At 32.6% G+C, this 12,502-nt stretch overlaps 2 protein-coding genes across 4 annotated transcripts in view; both read right to left on the reverse strand.

Moving 5' to 3' along the window:
- Window positions 1-1,861: 1,861 nt before the first annotated feature.
- Window positions 1,862-4,732, reverse strand: LOC111703180 (superoxide dismutase [Mn], mitochondrial). Its single transcript, XM_023475054.1, has 8 exons — window positions 4,658-4,732; window positions 4,489-4,564; window positions 4,303-4,384; window positions 4,002-4,084; window positions 3,618-3,737; window positions 2,610-2,721; window positions 2,326-2,402; window positions 1,862-1,996 (listed from the first exon to the last, which is right to left on the reverse strand). Exons 1-8 carry the CDS (start codon window positions 4,723-4,725, stop codon window positions 1,940-1,942), a joined length of 675 nt encoding a protein of 224 aa, XP_023330822.1. The 5' UTR covers window positions 4,726-4,732; the 3' UTR covers window positions 1,862-1,939.
- A 6-nt stretch (window positions 4,733-4,738) lies between these two features.
- LOC111703179 (dnaJ homolog subfamily C member 11) overlaps window positions 4,739-12,502 on the reverse strand; it is a 67,733-nt gene continuing 59,969 nt past the window's right edge. For all 3 annotated transcript variants that reach the window (XM_023475053.1, XM_023475052.1, XM_023475051.1), the window contains 9 exons: window positions 9,550-9,634; window positions 8,266-8,373; window positions 7,694-7,773; window positions 6,584-6,681; window positions 6,033-6,096; window positions 5,907-5,974; window positions 5,725-5,785; window positions 5,362-5,460; window positions 4,739-5,066 (listed from right to left, as the gene is read on the reverse strand). In XM_023475053.1, coding sequence (XP_023330821.1) covers window positions 5,007-5,066; window positions 5,362-5,460; window positions 5,725-5,785; window positions 5,907-5,974; window positions 6,033-6,096; window positions 6,584-6,681; window positions 7,694-7,773; window positions 8,266-8,373; window positions 9,550-9,634 — 723 coding nt within the window. In that variant the 3' untranslated portion in view covers window positions 4,739-5,006. The remainder of the gene's footprint in view (window positions 5,067-5,361; window positions 5,461-5,724; window positions 5,786-5,906; window positions 5,975-6,032; window positions 6,097-6,583; window positions 6,682-7,693; window positions 7,774-8,265; window positions 8,374-9,549; window positions 9,635-12,502) is intronic.

Here is a 12,502-nt window from a genome sequence, read left to right on the forward strand (position 1 = left end):
CGCTGCACTACATCATTTATTTACTAAATAATATAACGAACTTTAAAGATAGAAAATAAATCGGACCGCGGCCGGAGTATATCTAAGATCAGAAAATGCCAAAAATGCTATATGTTTTTATGCGGTGTGTTCCAAAAAACAATTAAGTGACGACTTCTTTATCGTCTCTTCCGTTATTATTACGTAAACATGTAATTTTATAAAGTTAAAAAAAGTAATAATTTAATTTTTAGTTAAGAGAGTTAAAATAATTTCAGCTACCTGAGTCTAAAACTAAAGAATGCGCGAATTTCAAGTTTGAGGTTAAAAGTTCTGTAAAATAATGAGTGGCTACTTAAATATTAAACTTTCTCAATTTTTAATTTGAATTTCCTGGGAAAAATTTTACCCAATCATAAAAAAGGATTTACGGAGAATATTGCGTAACCATCGCTAATCAGTTGCTTTAGTTAATTTTAAAATATTTACGTAACCGAAAACAAAACATATTTCCAGTTACAACCGTATTTTGGGTTTACGTGCAAACATTTATTAATCTAAAACGTGAAATTTATTAAATCAAGGTTTTTACTTTTAAATATATCGTAATTAGTTAAATTTGCCACTTATCGCTGAATGATGATAGACAAATAGGGATTGCGGGATTTCAAGATTTTAACCCTGTGTTTAAATTTAACTCGTCGATTTCGGCGAGTTAATTTAACCACAGGTTTAAATATTTAACCTCACGGTTAAAGTTCGGATTTAAATTGTCAGAAGTGGCATTTTACCATGAACTTAAAATTTAAGTAAAAACTTTTCGTTCTTTAGTTTTAGACTCATGTGCTTGGAATTCCAAAATGTTATTTACCATTTCTACACCTTCAAAACGGACGGAGAGATATTAAGAAATTTGTCCAGATTTTAATTTATTAATTACCAACAAAATCGTTCAAATGTTTAATATCTCTGTCAATTTTGAACACACAAAGAAGACAGACCACATTTAGAAAAGCTCATAAGCCGTACACTCTTTATTGAGATATACTTTTTTTGAACTATTGGAATTCAAAGACGATTTTCAAGTAGTCTCTTGATTCCCATGTTTATTGGGACATTTACAAAATATACTCTCTAAACCGGATAATACTGGTATTCTATCCCCAGATTGACCCCCCCCCCCGTAACTACTTAGCCTGCATTACAAGAGTAGCCGCAAGATATAAATTTAATCCTTTATCCGATGTTATCAGTTCCAACCACTTTTTTGCAAATAATTTAACTGATAACTTTAGTAGAGCAAGGAAAATGTCGGGATCGAGGGGGGCTGCACTCACATTCAGGGAAAAATTAACACGCACACTGTCTCGATGATTATTACATACTAGCTGAAGTGGCCGGCGTTGCCCATGTAAGTGTAAAAAATCGAATTTTTAAGAAAAAATCGTCGATAAGTATTACGCAGAGAAAAGTGTTTCCCAATATACAAGAGGGGTTAGTGAAGACAAGTTGATTGATTGTATTTTCTACCGCCTAAGATACTTAAATTTCAAATTTATAACTGTGGCAACGCTTAAACATTTCAGTCTTGAAAACCACATTTTGTAAAATCCATGAGTATGGGTTATGGAACTGTAAATTTCAAGAATGCTTCCTCTAAATTTACCTTAAATACCGAATATTAAAACTTGAAACCTTAGTATTATTGTCTAACTAAAGGTTACTAGTTCATTCCATCGGAATAGTTGTAGTTAAAAGTTTCTTAGTTCGAATTTACAAGTTGTTCACTAACTTTGCTAAACGTAGAATTTATTTAGATTGATTGAGGCTTTTTGTTAAAAAATCAAACTTCATTGATAGATGGAATATGTGCTCATTTAAAATTTATAGGAAATGTTTATTTTTCAAACAAATATAATTTCAAATACTAGATTATATTCTGGATAAAATATAGATTAATCTATTTTCCAGCAGTAGCCGCAGCAAGACGAGCAGCAACATCATTCCAGTTAGCAATCTAGTACATCAACAATCAGTAATCAATAATAATTATTCAAAATTTATATTAGAAAGTGTATCTTGATTTCTTAAAAACACACCAGACCCAGCAGACCAATATTTGCACGCTATCAAGAAAAATTTCGAGCAGTATTTTTCCAATAACTCTTTTCAAACTTAAGCTAAAAACAAGCGTGTTGCATTTTAAAAATGTGTTTCCTAGGGCTACAAAAATGTAGGTAAGTTGGTGATGTAAAACCAAAGGCCAATGTGTTGGCTGTCTAAAACGTAGATAACTTACTTGGGTTCTTCAAAGAGATTGACAAACAGAAACTTTATTAAATTTACCTGATAAATAGCTTTCACATAATCAGGGCGAACATTCTTATATTGAAGATAGTATGCGTGCTCCCAAACATCTATTCCTAAATATTAAATAGTTTATCATCCTTTATGCTCGCAAGTATTTAGGGGGAGCTGATGGGTCAAGTGACTTTCCGACTTAATTTCTAAAATGATTTTGAATTAATAAATAAGTCAAATCATGCTAATTTTTAAGTCTTGAGAGTTGAAATTAATTACATGTAGATTGATTAGAATAAGCATGGATCCATATTAATATATTATCTTACCAAAGAGTGGAACTAAACCAGTAGTAGCTTCTAGAGGATCCTGGTTAGCACAGGTAGCAATCTCAAGCTTTCCAGCAGTCTTGTTATACCCTAGCCAACCCCAACCAGATCCCTAGTTATATATATATATACTTGATATACCCTAGCCAACCCCAATCAGATCCCTAGAAATATATATACTTGATATACCCTAGCCAACCCCAACCAGATCCCTAGATATATATATATATACTTGTTATACCCTAGCCAACCCCAACCAGATCCCTAAAGATATATATATATATACTTGATATACCCTAGCCAACCCCAACCAGATCCCTAGATATATATACTTGTTATACCCTAGCTAACCCCAACCAGATCCCTAGATATATATACTTGTTATAACCTAGCCATCCCCAACCAGATCCCTAGATATATATATACACTTGTTATACCCTAGCCAACCCCAACCAGATCCCTAGATACATATATATACTTGTTATAACCTAGCCAACCCCAACCAGATCCCTAGATATATATATACACTTGTTATACCCTAGCCAACCCCAACCAGATCCCTAGATAAATATATATACTTGTTATAACCTAGCCAACCCCAACCAGATCCCTAGATATATATATACACTTGTTATACCCTAGCCAACCCCAACCAGATCCCTCAGTATATATATATACTTGATATACCCTAGCCAACCCCAACAAGATCCCTAGATATATATATACTTGTTATACCCTAGCCAACCCCAACCAGATCCCTAGATATATATATATACTTGATATACCCTAGCCAACCCCAACCAGATCCCTAGATATATATATACTTGTTATACCCTAGCCAACCCCAACCAGATCCCTAAAACCTAGCTGACCCCAACCAGATCCGTAGGTGAATAATATACTTGTTATATCCTTAAATATATATACATGTTATACCCTAGATAACCCCAACCATCCATAATCCATATACATAATTATTTATGATCTATAAAATATGTTATTAATTACCTGTACAGCTACAGTTGAAGATGAGAGTTTATCCTTCATAGCTTGAATACTACCGAAATCTCTATTAATGGCTGCAGCCAGATCTCCTGTAGGTTCACCGCTACCTCCAGGGCAAAGGTTCTAAAAATAATGTTTGGAGCAGTGCTTAGGATCCGGATCCGTTGGATCCGCTACACATTTACCTCCTGGATCCGAATCCGCTAAAATAAGCGGATCTAAGGGGCAAAATATCAACCAACGCCGGCTATAAAATATTTATGCCCTCAAAACATAAATCTTAACTATATTCATTATTCACTATTAAGAGAAAAATAAAAACGTCCCTATCTCAATATAAAAAACACACCAGAGTGAAACATACAATATAATAAATTCTGATCTAACCTGCCAGAAGATTGAATGGTTAAGATGTCCTCCTCCATTGAACTTTAAAGCTCCGTGTAAACCAATGACAGCCGATACATCATCTATAAAGGACAAATCTAACAAGTAATAATTTAAATTTGACCTCAGACTGTAAAAACAAAAAATATTTGACAAAAGGTGCAGATTTTTGAATAATCTGACAGAGGCAACCCTTAATCTGTTTAACAATCAAGTAAATATTTTGTTGTTCTTTGAATACCTTGAAAATTAATGCCGTTTTTTACTATAATCTATTTAAATACTATAAACTCAAACTTACTTTTAGCAACAGCATCAGCTAACTTCTCCTCAACAACATTTAGGTTAGTTACATATGTAGCATGATGCTTGCTGTGATGAATCTAATAATATATAAAATCTACTTATTTGAATAAATAAATGTAAAAACATGATAATATTGCTTAATTTGATATATATATACATTATACACTGTATATTTTTGTACCTGCATGATTTCAGCAGAGATGACCGGCTCTAGCGCATTGTAATCGTATGGCAGGTCGGGCAGTTTGTGCATTTGCCTAAATTAAAATTTGTATAGAGCAAGATATTTTGCAGAACACTGGAAAAATCTAAAAAAATCTAGAAAAATGTAGAAAAATCTAGTTTTCTACCTGGTTCCAGCTACAGCAAGACTAGACAGATTCCCAGACCTAGTCATCAAATTCTTAACAGCAAACATTTTATCTGAAAATAGTTAATGATATCTAGATGCTAAATTTGCCAAAAACAAGTTCAATTTTGACTATTAGCTCACTATAGTTTATCTACCTTTAACAAGAAATTTCTTCAAACTAAATTTAACAAAAAAAAAATAAAAAAATGAACAGTTAAATTTCTATAGGATTTCTTCCTGCAACAGAAGGGCAGATTCTGTTTTTACCGCTTGGCGGAAAAATAAAAAATGAAACGTTAACAAGTTTGTGTGTGAGTAAGCAGTATGCAAGCTGCTAAGGGTTGAGACTAGGATATTCTATGTGCGGTCTTCGGAAGCTTGATGGAGCCCGTCTCAGGACAGAAAACCTAAAATATTCAATATTAGACTAAATTGATTAGTATACAATGTCTAATACAAGAACCAGCAATAAGAAAAATTCCATACGAATTTTTTGTAAGTTTAAGAGGAATTAATAAGCTTTACAAGAAAATTTCTTTTCTGAAAACACCCGACTTTCTCAAGTGACTCGAACTAAATATTTTAAATTTTACATTGAACACGAATCCCAGCAATTGTGAAGTATATACACACTACACACTACAAATTTCACCAAATAAGTGTTACTGGTTCAATTGTACTATGGTATACTGTGTTAAGTACCTGATGTACTGAGTTCTGATAAAGGTACTTGATTAGAATATATTTATCATCCTCTGGAGCAGGATCCCATACCCCAGGCAGGTTACATTTACTACCCTCCTAAATATTCAATTTATCATATTAAAATATCATAATAATTATTTAATTCTTTCTTAAAAAATATATCATGTCAAATTATATTTTCTGAAAAGAAACTGCATTATTTCAGATTGATTATAAAAAATAAATGTATATTTCAGTTTAAGATGGATTCCATTAGATACAGATGATCTGCTATACAGATGAAATGACCTAGCTTAAGCATGGTAAATGTTTATTGTATACTGTCAATGTATGATGATACATTTGAAATAAAAAACTTACCCATAGAATGAGTCTTGAATCTTCAACAGTACACTGTAGAGGGACAGTTATATCAATAAAACTAAAACCAATCAAATGTTAGAAATCAGAGGAATATTCTATGAAAATAAACTTTAAAAAAATATTTTTTGTCAATATTTATAAGGTAAAGGAGGATAGTATACCCCTACTAATATATTTACCTTGAGTTCTCTTCACTATTATTATCAATATTTTTAAACTCTGGTTTTAGTTCTCCTCCATCTGTTGCCTGAACAAACAAGACTATCATTAAACAGAAGGTTTATATTATTAAACCAACTATTTACCAGGAGTCCGTAGGCAGCGTAAAGAATAACCAGTCCACCCTTATCCTCCTCCTCTTTAGAAATCCTAGGAAACATATATTAAAAAAAGGAAGACGACATTGTATATTGTCATCCTTGCAGATTCTGGCAGCCCAACTCTTGTCAACACGATAATGACTAAAGTGGTAAACTGGAGGACGTCTCTGATTGTGAACGTATTAAAGAATATATATAATCTATACCTTTACTCTGATAGAAAATGATCAAATATGTGGCGATTTAGAAAAATAAGAAGACGACATTGTAACCTGTCATCTATTTAGATCTATTACTTAACTTAGGAAATTAAATGACGAAATCAATTTAGTAAATACTTGACGTGTTTGTTTGTTTGAATGGCTATTACAAATTTTAAAAGGCTGCATTAAAAAATTTCAATATTTTCAAAAACCACGAAAAAAATCGGCAAATCTGCGATTCATTTATTGTTTGATAATAAAAAATTGAATTGCCGCATATTAAGTAACAATTAAAAAATTAGAAAATGACAGTTACGATATTGTTATATATACCGTTTATATCTCTCTGCCATGAGACTGGAGGATGCTAGTGCCTCCCTACGGGCCTCAGACACTTTCTCCTTGTTCAACTCACTTCGCCTTTCTCTCTCCTTAAGTATTAAATTAAATAATATCAGTAATAATCTTAGAATACTAAATACTTATGTAGAAACGGAATTGAGTCTTTGCCACAAACTCTCCACTAATCCATTTATCTCTTCAACCTTATTACACCTGTCATCTTTGAATTTTCAAATTTAGATTATTTGATCTAACAGAATTCTTAGTTTGAAATATGACATTAGGTTGCAAAGATAATGGGATTAGAAAATCAGAGTTTTTAGCAAAACTCAATTCCTTTATACAGATAAAACAAGTGAGTTGGTTCAGTTGAGATACAAGTCCTTTCCAGTTCCTGGTGCTTAAGCTCAACTAACTTCGGGTTTTTTGATATTAGAAGTTCCCAGCCACAAGACCAAGATTTTGATATTCAAAGTTCCCAGCCACAAGACCAAGTTTTTGATATTCAAAGTTCCCAGCTACAAGACCATGTTTTTGATATTCAAAGTTCCCAGTAACAAGATCAAGTTTTTGATATTCAAAGTTCCCAGCCACAAGACCAAGTTTTTGATATTCAAAGTTCCCAGCCACAAGACCTAGTTTTTGATATTCAAAGTTCCCAACCACAAGACCAAGTTTTTGATATTCAAAGTTCCCAGCCACAAGACCAAGTTTTTGGTATTCAAAGTTCCCAGCCACAAGACCAAGTTTTTGATATTCAAAGTTCCCAGTCACAAGACCAAGTTTTTGATATTCAAAGTTCCCAGCCACAAGACCAAGATTTTGATATTCAAAGTTTCCAGTCACAAGACCAAGTTTTTGATATTCAAAGTTCCCAGCCACAAGACCAAGTTTTTGATATTCAAAGTTTCCAGTCACAAGACCAAGTTTTTGATATTCAAAGTTCTCAGCCACAAGACCAAGTTTTTGATATTAAGACCAAGTTTTAGCTAATTGTTTAAAGTATAAATATTAAATATATGAAAAAACTGCCACTCTTGTCATATTTATATAAAATCAGTATCCAATTATAAACTGATAATTATAAATATTTGGATATACCTTCTCCTTTCTACTGCTCTCATAGGGGTCGAGGATCAACTTCTTAACAGTAAACCAGGCGAGCAGGGGGACAACAGTTCCTTAATAATATTAGAATACGATTTACTAACTAAAAATAGAATAAAACAAGCGATGTAATTAATGAATGTTGTTACCTAACATTAGAATACAACTAACTAATTAACAGTAGAGTATAAATAACTAAAAAACAAAATAATATATCTAAATAACTGAAGAACATAACTAACTGTAGAAAATAACAATCTAACTAATGGAAGAACATAACTAGCTAACTATCTGTAGAATACAACTGCTAACTAGCCACGCAGCAGTAGAATATAACTATCTAACAAACTGTAAAAAATAACCATTAAACCAAAAGTAAAATACAACTAGATAACGAACTATAAAATAAAGCTAGCTCACTAACCGTAGAATACAACTAGCTAATTAGCTAAGGTAGATTATACCTTTGTAGCTTGAGTAGAATATAACTATCTAACAGTAGAATGTAGAGTATACACAACTATCTGTATAATATAACTTACAATCAGAGGAGGAATGAAACTAACCATAGAAGATGGGTTGCAAGATAACCTCGTCTGAGAGATGGAAGGGGAAGAGGTAGGTCTGTGAAGCTCGAACCAACTTTATTCGTACCGTTACACCAACAGGAAACCCTGGAACATTAACAATCAAATACTCAAAAATTGTCGTTAAAGAGACTGTAAGCGTAATTTCAAGTGAACCTTTGTGCAAAAATGGCAATGCCCAAACTTACAACGGTAAACTTGAATACCTTAATCTGAACAAAAAATGTGAAAGATACCGTCGTTTTAGACGCGAAAAGTGTTTATTTCTCCGAAGTTTCTCCGTTACTGCTTACAAGCAAGAAATGCGCGAGTCACTGTCGGTGAGGAACCGAAAATTAAAATAAACAGTTTAAAGAAACAAAAAGAGACAACGCTTTCAAGGGTAAATGGTCACTCGAAATTACGCTTTCAATCCCTTTAAAAATTAGAAAACAAATTTCAAATTTGTTTTTCAAGGTAACCAACAGAAAACCCATATAATTAAAAAATCTAAAATTGTATTTAAATTACTTTTTACTTTGTTTCAATAAATGAATTTGAGCGTTAAAGAATTAAATGAAAATAGGCTAAGTTATACAATATACCCTAAACAATAACCTATAAATGTAAATTGTCAAAACTGGCAAAAAAAAGGTTTCACTCTCACAGGTAGAAAAACTCGGGTTTGGAAATTAATTTCGATATATTTCATATCCTCATCAGTCCTACTGAAAATGACCAAAATTATTACAAATTAAAAATAAAGATAAAAAAGTAAGCAACTTAGGGGAGGAGGATTTTTTTAAAGTGGAATGGAAAAAAAAAATTGAAAAGTGTAAAAATTATGGTCAACCTTAAAGAATGGTGGTATTGTCAAAACTGAAAGAAATGTTCATTGAAATAAGGGTTGGGGGATGGGTGGTGGGGGGAAAGGGTTTAGGAGAATAGGTTGACCGACACAAATACGAAAATAATTTGAATATCAATACCTATAACAATGTCATATCAACTCTTTAAAAAACGTGTCTGCGAGCGCACAAGGCTAAACGTCCAATGTTAAAAGTATATTTGATAGATTTATCTGAAGATGGAAGACCATGGTTTGAACTATTATTAATGATATTTAACCCCTCGCTCTTACAAAGAACCGTATTCAAGCAATCTATCAAAACTCATCTTTTTAACCTTGAAATTCTCCTAATTAGGAAGTAATTTGTTTTAGGAAACTATTTTGATCTTGACACCTTCCGTAACGTGAGCGGGTTGCCCCCCTCCCCTCTTTACCTACGACCATTGTTGCGCCCAGAGTTGAGTGTTCCGTTATCCTCTCTTCTACTCCGTACTCGAGTATAGCACCAAAAGTTCCGACCTAAAAAAATAGAAAATTTGAACTATTTCTTATAAATAATTATAAGATTAGCTATACCTAGGAAGTTCGGCGAAATATGTGTGTACCCCATTCTAATTCAGAGACGACGACTGGGTGAATCTCAATTTTGCGGATTTATCAAAAATATTTTGCGGATTTTCATTTTTTTCTATCCTCTAAATTTCCGGGTTTTCATGATAAATTACATTTTGAATTCAGATAATAACAATTACATGTTAGTAACTTTAAATCAAATTAATTGATTAATTTTAGTTTCAAGATATGATATCTTTCTCTAGTATCCATCATCTATAGCAATCCATCTCTGTAACTAACAATTCATAAATTAATCCGTCAACCTTCAATTTCGGACAGAACATCAATCTTCGAATCATTCACTCTGAATTTCAAATCTCGTACACNCACCCCCTAAAAAAAGGGCGTATACGCCGTTTCCCCCCCCATTTAATTATTTGCGGCCGTCTAGATAAATACAGGGGTGTTTATCTCCAAACACTAACTTCCTAATCCTTGGGATTTAATTATTACGTCATAATTAAAATATAATTAGTCTGGGGTTTAGCATTCTCACGGTGTAATTAGCTGGATAAATGACTGCCATGATTTATGATGAAATCAAGATACTGCGAGAGAATCAGAATACGAGGAGTAATGGAGGAAAAAAATAAAAGTAGAAAATCGTACTTTTTAAAACTTTATTAAAACAATAGTTCATAATTTTGAACCTGACACTCTAAGGTTTTGTAACAATTGTTCTTCTTAATTTATTTTGAATTGTTACATTTGTAAAAATCTTCTGCACCCCCGCCCCAACACTCTCCCGCGATAATTTAATGTGCAATTATGATTGCAAGATAGTGGATTAGGACAGAATATTTAACCCTTCTATTGTTCTTTAAACATATTAGAAATCTACAAGACGAAAAGTGCCTGGACAGTTTTCTTTAATGGTGTGGTTAACATAAAAATACTTAATTGGAAAAAATCTTATATATTTCCATAGGCGGTTTCAGGGGGGGGGGGNTTAGTATTCTGCTAAAATTGGCATTTAGGTTAAACAAATCAGAAATATCAAATCGGTTTTATTCCACTTCCTTTTCTAATATGCTGAATTTAAACTTTAATATTTTTTTTCCCCCCCCCCCCTTATCTTAAATCCTGAAACCGCCCCTGTATGTTCTCTTTTAGAGGGACGTTAAGTTTAATTTCAATTGATTCGTCACAACGGTGCCATAGAAACTTATTTCTGATCAATATGTGAAAGATATTGTCATTTTACTAGGATTAAACGTTCTTATTAATAATAAATCCTTAAACTTTAGAATGAGATATCCTTAATCCCGATTACTTAATCTGAGTATCCAATTGACACACTTTTGATTTTCTTCTTACTTCTCTCTTTTTGGATAAAAGTTACTTTTGATAACAATTACAGACACGATGCTATATCGATTGGACTAATATCCGATTGAACTATAGTCAGCAGTTAACAACTTCACAAGCGGGCTTTTAGGGCAATTTAAACAAATATAAACTTAATCATGTTAATATGAACTTATTAAAAATCATATTTTATCACATTTGAGGACTACATTCATTTTGAACGTTAGTCTTAATAAACATTAATCCAAAACTTACGTTCGTTCAATCAATCTTTAGTTCAATTGATGACACCATCAACACCAGAAATGAGCAAAAATTAAAAACCGGTTTTTCCAAAGTTAAAGAGCGCATCCTATCATGAAACGCTGATTGGTTGAATTTTAAACTTCTTTCTTGGATATCGAATGTGTATTAACCTAATCTTGGGTTTAATAAAACCAAGAGATCAAGCATTGATCTCGATATCCACCATTCTAAAGTTTTCAGCTCTGTATATATTTTTCTGCAATAGAATTTTGCAGACAAAACTTTCAGTCGTGTGTTGTTATGAATCGGGCATTGACATCTTTAAGTGGAGGGTCACTTGAAATTACGCTCACAGTCCCTTAAGCCTACTGAAACTAGTTGTGAACAAATAATTATCCCAAATCTAAGTTACACGTAAAGTTTTTTTGTTGAGAATAAAAAAAGATTAATATATTGAAGCTTGGGTATACATTTCGAAGAAGCAGGGTGGGGGTCCCAGTAAGAAATATAAAGAATTTGGGAGAAAAAATGAAGTTAATTTCAGCCGACAGTTTCAGATTCGTTTATACAAAAAAATAATTGTTTCTTACTCTAAAAATTATTTAATTTCAACAATGAAACATTACAAATACACTAAAAATCTCTCTGACATAGGCAAGGGAGGGGGGGGGGGAGGGGTAGGACCCTTGAAGATGAAGTATATGTTTAGGACAGCAGATGTGAGAGAATTCATTACTGAACCATCTTAATTATTAAGAAATGATTATACAGAATCCAAACATGGCATCATGTAGACATTCTCAATAAAAAAAGATGATTTGGGGGAAAACCATTTAAAATAATTTGTCTAACATGACTTAGTTCAATCAGTATTTTTTGGGTTCCACTTTTTAAATTCAAGCAAGAATAAATCTCAGTTTATAGTATGAAATCTTACATTTTCAACTAAACAATTTAACTTGATTAAAATGATTTAAAAATTTTTTTTTTAATAAAATGTGTGAAATATTGAGAGCTCCTCCCCCAGCCCTCTCGTTTAAGATATATGTATATATTACTGAGTGAAGGGGGGAGGGGGGTGGAGGGAATGCAGCACCCACCAAATTAAGAAAAGCTCCACCGAATTTGTAAGAATCATCTACAAGAACAATTCTCTCCCACCCCATCATTAACTTAATCTCATTTGTCAGTGGGAAGTCAAGGAGATATGGGGGGGGG

This window comes from Eurytemora carolleeae, unplaced genomic scaffold, assembly GCF_000591075.1.
Source record: "Eurytemora carolleeae unplaced genomic scaffold, Eaff_2.0 scaffold487, whole genome shotgun sequence".
Classification (NCBI taxonomy): domain Eukaryota; kingdom Metazoa; phylum Arthropoda; class Copepoda; order Calanoida; family Temoridae; genus Eurytemora; species Eurytemora carolleeae.